The 5,314-nt window shown below is 35.2% G+C and overlaps 1 protein-coding gene across 1 annotated transcript; it reads left to right on the top strand.

Annotated features, from left to right (window-relative positions):
- The first annotated feature begins 2,352 nt into the window (after positions 1-2,352).
- On the top strand, positions 2,353-3,459 carry LOC115960628 (zinc finger BED domain-containing protein RICESLEEPER 2-like). The gene has a single exon (XM_031079568.1). It carries the CDS (start codon positions 2,353-2,355, stop codon positions 3,457-3,459), a length of 1,107 nt encoding a protein of 368 aa, XP_030935428.1.
- The last annotated feature ends 1,855 nt before the right edge of the window (positions 3,460-5,314 follow it).

The raw sequence follows: 5,314 nt of genomic DNA on the forward strand, positions 1-5,314 counted from the left end.
GTCATTAGGGTTGTCCAGTGGGTAAAAGACCCGACCAAACCGCCCAGGTCCGACTGACTTGAGGCCCAGCGGGTGGACCTAAAGTCCATGGTGGGTCGGATTCGGGTCCCTCTCTAATAAAACTCGAAGAATCGGTTCGGGTGGTGGGTTAATGTGTTGAAAACCCGCAAAGACCGACCCAACCAATGGTTTAATATATATATATATATATATATATATATTTTTTTTTTTAAAAAAAAGAGTTTTTAATTTGTACAACTCGTGAAATCTGAAACTCTAAATGGGGAAATGGAGTGATTGGACTAAAGGCTGAGTTTGTTTAGTGCCACACAGCAAGACTGCAAGAGTGATGGGACTAAAAGCTAAACCACTGAGTAGTATCCATCCCTAAAACCACTTGTTCCCACAGTTTCCACAGCTCATATCACACAGTTTCCCTTTCAAAGAAAATCTTCTGCTGAAGTCTGAAGATATGGAACGACTACACTTCAAATCAGATGGAAAATTTTCACTTCCCCATGCCCATGGTCATGAATCATGGTTTAAGCCCTTTAGGGTTTCAAGACTCTACCATCATGAATCAATTCCCCATACCCAAGTCTCGGCTACACTTCAAATCAAAAACCAAATTAGATTTCCTTTCTCTACAGTCTACACGGCTAACTCTCAAGTCTCAACCCTCATCTCTCTCACTTATAAATTGGTCTTCTCTGAGTTCTTATTTTTCTCTCTGCTCTCAAGTCTCTCTAGTCTCTAATGATTTCAAAATCTCTCTTTTTTTTTTTTTTTTTTGAAACAAACCAAGTCTTTTACTCCTTTACATCAAAGATTCAAAATCTTTCTAGTTTCTTCACTCCATGAGTTTTCTCAGCCTCTAGTCTCAGATCAAGTAAATTTTTTTCCCTTTTCATCCCTCTTTTTCTGTATTTTGTATTTGTGATATGGGTTTATCATTTTGTTCAAATGGTTTATTTTTTGATATGTAATAAGAATCATATGAAAACAAACTGAAGGGATCTTGTTCAAATGATTTAAAACTTAAAGATTAGGGAATTTGATGTGTTCGTTCAGTTGGATGATTGTTACTTTCTTTATTTTTTTTTCTTTGTTATAAACTTTTAATCTTTTAATTACTAGGGATGTGAGTTTTAATTACCTTGCTCTGTGTTGTTATGAACCGAGTTGGGAAATTTAGTTGTTAGTTCAGTTGGATGTTTGTTACTATGGTTGGTTGTTGCTTTTTTATGAAACTGAGTATATTTATGGATTTTTAATATTTTTGTTACTTGGGGTGTTAGTTTTAAATACTTTACTTTTTGTTGGGGATTAAATGTGTTAGTTCAGATGGATGTTTGTTACCATGTTTGTTGTTGGTTTGTTATAACTTTGAGAGTTTAAGGTGTGGATTATGTGTTGAACAAGTGTTTCATGTGCTTTGGGTTGTGGGGGTTATGGCAGAGAAAGCTTAATTGGGGTAATTTTTTTTTGCTCTAGAGGACAAGCTAAGAAGGAGTTTAAGGTTGGAGTTGAAGCAATTGGACATGTTCGGCATAAGAATTTAGTGAGGTTGCTCGGTTATTATGCTGAAGGAACTCATAAGTATTTCGATCTTTAGTTACATCCTGTCCCTCTTATCTTTATTGTTTATGAATATAAGAACTTTTGCCATGGACAATTTCTTTCAAATGCTAATAGTTATATTAGTTCTTAGTTTTGTCTTGACTCTTAAACATACATACTTGTAATTTAAATGAAATCATGAAGTGCCATGTAATTTACCTTGATATAGAACACTGAGTGTAAAATGAAATCAATACTTGTGAAGTCAATACTTATGCATAATGATATTTCTTATTCTACAAAGCTCCAGTGTATGTGACTTTGCCCTTTAAGAGTTCAACTACAATGATCTTTCTTAGGATTAGTTTTTTTTATGATTGTTTGCTAATGCTTAAATTTGATGTCTTTAGGTTATGGAAACCTCTAGTGATGCATCCCCTTCCCAAACAACACTCGCTACCCAAGTTGAACCCGTTGTCCAAGTTGAATCTGTTGCCACTCCAACTAATGCTCAGGCACTACCACCTAAACCTAATGATAAAACCGAGGTGAGTGAGATAGCTGCTGATTGTGGTAATAATAGGAAAAAGTCTATTGCTTGGGATCATTTTAAAAAAATAAAGATTAGTGAGGGTCAATTTAAGGCTGTTTGCCATTATTGCCAAAAAAAACTTACCTGCTAATAGTAAGGGTCATGGTACTACCAATTTATTGAATCATACACCAAATTGTGTTAAGAACCCTAATAGAGCTTCACTTAAAGGGCAACAAACCTTAGCATTTGAACCCAAAATGAATGGGGAGGAAGGGTTTCAGCTTGTACCAACAACCTTTACTGTTGAGGCTTCTAGGAAGGCACTTGCTGAAATGATTATAATAGATGAGTTGCCTTTTAGGTTTGTTGAAGGGTATGGGTTTCAAAGATATTCAACATCCTTACAACCTAAGTTGCAAATTAGGGATATCCCATTTCGTCAAACTGTGGCTAGGGATGTGATTGGCATTTATGGTGTTGAGAGAGAGAAATTAGGGGAAGCCTTAAAAGGTCATAGGGTGTGCCTTACTACAGACACATGGACTAGTATTCAAAATCTGAATTATATGTCCCTCACAAGTCATTTTATTGATGATGATTGGAACTTGCATAAGAGAATTCTGAATTTTTGCCAAGTGGAAGACCATAGGGGGGAGACTATAGGTAAAAAGATTGAGATATGTTTGCGTGAGTGGGGTGTTGATGGCATATTTACCTTAACAATGGATAATGCTACCTCTAATGGTACTACCATTAAATTTTTACAAACAGTAACTAAAGATTGGAAGGGGACTATTTTAGAACATAAGTTCTTGCACATGAGGTATTGTGCACATATTCTAAATCTGATTGTGGGAGATGGTTTGAAAGAAATTGATGCGTCCATTGCTAGGGTGCTTGAAGCAATGAGGTATGTGAAGTCCTCACCAAATAGAAATCGAACTTTTAAGAGTTTTGTGGAGAGATTAGGTATTGAATCCAAGAGTTTACTAAGTCTAGATGTACCTACTAGGTGGAACTCTACCTATCTCATGTTAGATACTGCTGAAAAATTTGAGAAAGTGTTCCTAAGAATGGACTTTGAGGATGATAGTTATTCTTCCTACTTTTTGAACAAGGAAAATAGTGGTGGTGTGGGATCTCCTTGTGGGGTTAATTTTCAAAATTGTAGGACATTTGTGGGTTTCTTGAAACTTTTTTACAATGCAACAAAAAAGTTTTCCTGTTCTTTGTATGTTACTTCAAATACCTTCTTTGATGAGATGTTTGTGATTCAAGAGAATATTACTCATTTAATTAAATCTCAAAATCATCTCTTGAAAAACATGGCAACTAAAATGGAAGTTAAGTTTGAAAAGTACTAGGGGAAAGGGGATAAAATTAATCATCTTTTGTATATGGCTGTGGTTCTTAATCCAAGGAAGAAAATGAAGTTTTTGAAGTTTTCTTTTTCTGAAATTGATGGGGATGAAGTGGCTGATGAGATGGTTGAGTTGGTGAGGAACACAACGAATAGGTTGTATGATGATTACTCTAGGGTTGATTCATCAAATGTGGTAGTACCAAGTGAGAGTGAGAGGACACACATGGAAGGTGATACAATTGGTTGTAGTGATCCATATGTGATGGTTAATTCACAATATGAACAGTTTTTAGAGGCCGAGAAGTCTATAAGGTGTAGCAATGAGATTGAAAAATATTTGGCTAAAAATTGTGAGAGTAGAAGGGATGTGAAATTTGAGATTTTGGGGTGGTGGAAAACCAATTCAGATAGGTACCAAGTGCTATCCAAAATGGCCAGGGATGAGCTGGCTGTTCCTGTTTTTACGATTGCTTTTGAATCGGCATTTAGTACCGGAAGACTCATACTTGATCCATTTCGAAGTTCCCTCTCCCCTCTCATGGTTCAAAATCTTGTTTGTGCTTAAAACTGGTTGCAAGCCCGTGTCCCAATTTCTTTTCGCAAGTTAAAGGATGAGATGGAGGCCTTGGAGGATGAATTTCATGAATAGGTAATATGTTTAACTTCCAAACTTCTTGTCTATTAAGTGTTATTAAATGTGTCATATACTAGGGCAAAATTTAATCTGTTGTCTCAATTTTTTCTTTTCTAGTTTTAAATCAAGCAACAATAGCAGCAAGTTCTAGTTCCTGCTCAAGCAAAGGTGGTACTCGTACCACAGTTAGTATTGATAATTGATCACTGATTGGGTATGTTTCTGCCCTTATAATTTTTGTTCATATTGGTAACTTCCATTTTGGTTATTCTGTAGCTTTTGTTCGTTGTCTTTATATGTTATTGATAAATATTTTTTCCCCTTGTATTGTAGGAGGAAGGAAGGTCGCATTTTGTATAGGAAACAGTTTTTTTGGATATATTTTGAAGCTTTTTTGGATAGATGTGTAGCTTTTCTAATTATACATGAACTCTTGTCTCACTTATAGGAAGGAAAACTTGGCATCTATTTAAGCTTTCCTTTCTATAAGTTATGGACTTGTTAACTATAGATAGTAGAGTAGTTCTTTACTGCTTTAGGAAAGCTATTTTTTGGAAATACTTATAGTATTTCATAATTGTAACTAATTATATATACTGTTGGGAATATTGCCTACTACCTTGGTAGTTTACTGCCTTACAGCCTTGTGCAGTAACTGCCTACTTTGTTGCCTCTATGGCTTATTTTATATATATATATATATGGAATTATGAAGTATTTTTAGTAATGCTTGCTGCTGTGTGGTTCATTAACAGGTGGTAACAAACTGGTAATGCTTGCTGATGTGTGGAATGGTTGGTAGGTTTAATATGTGTTAAGATTGATAGATTGACTTTTATATGCCTGAGTTTTCTTGAGGCAATTTTGAGGTACTGCCCAGGCCTTAAGGCTTAGGAAATTTGGAAAACATTTGTTATAATGTGTGGATCATTAACAGGTGGTAACAAACTGGTATTGTGTTTTACATGCTATTGATGTTTACCAGGTACCTAGGTTTTAATTTGTTTATTTTTTGTTCCCAAATGTCAGTATTCAATATGTAGGTTCTGGCCAAATTCATATAGAGTTGTAGGGAGTATGAATTCGTACTCAATATCTGGGAAGTATGAATTTGGAGTTTTGGACAAAATCAATTAGAGTTGAAGGCCCATTTTAAAAGAAATTAAGTAAAAAACAGGCCCAATGAGATTCAAAAACTATTAATTCCTTGAAAAGCCCAATA

This window comes from Quercus lobata, chromosome 2, assembly GCF_001633185.2.
Source record: "Quercus lobata isolate SW786 chromosome 2, ValleyOak3.0 Primary Assembly, whole genome shotgun sequence".
NCBI lineage: Eukaryota > Viridiplantae > Streptophyta > Magnoliopsida > Fagales > Fagaceae > Quercus > Quercus lobata.

Excerpts from the sequence above, each read along its gene's own strand:
- LOC115960628 (XM_031079568.1), top strand. The coding sequence starts at position 2,353 with ATGAATGGGGAGGAAGGGTTTCAGCTTGTACCAACAACCTTTACTGTT.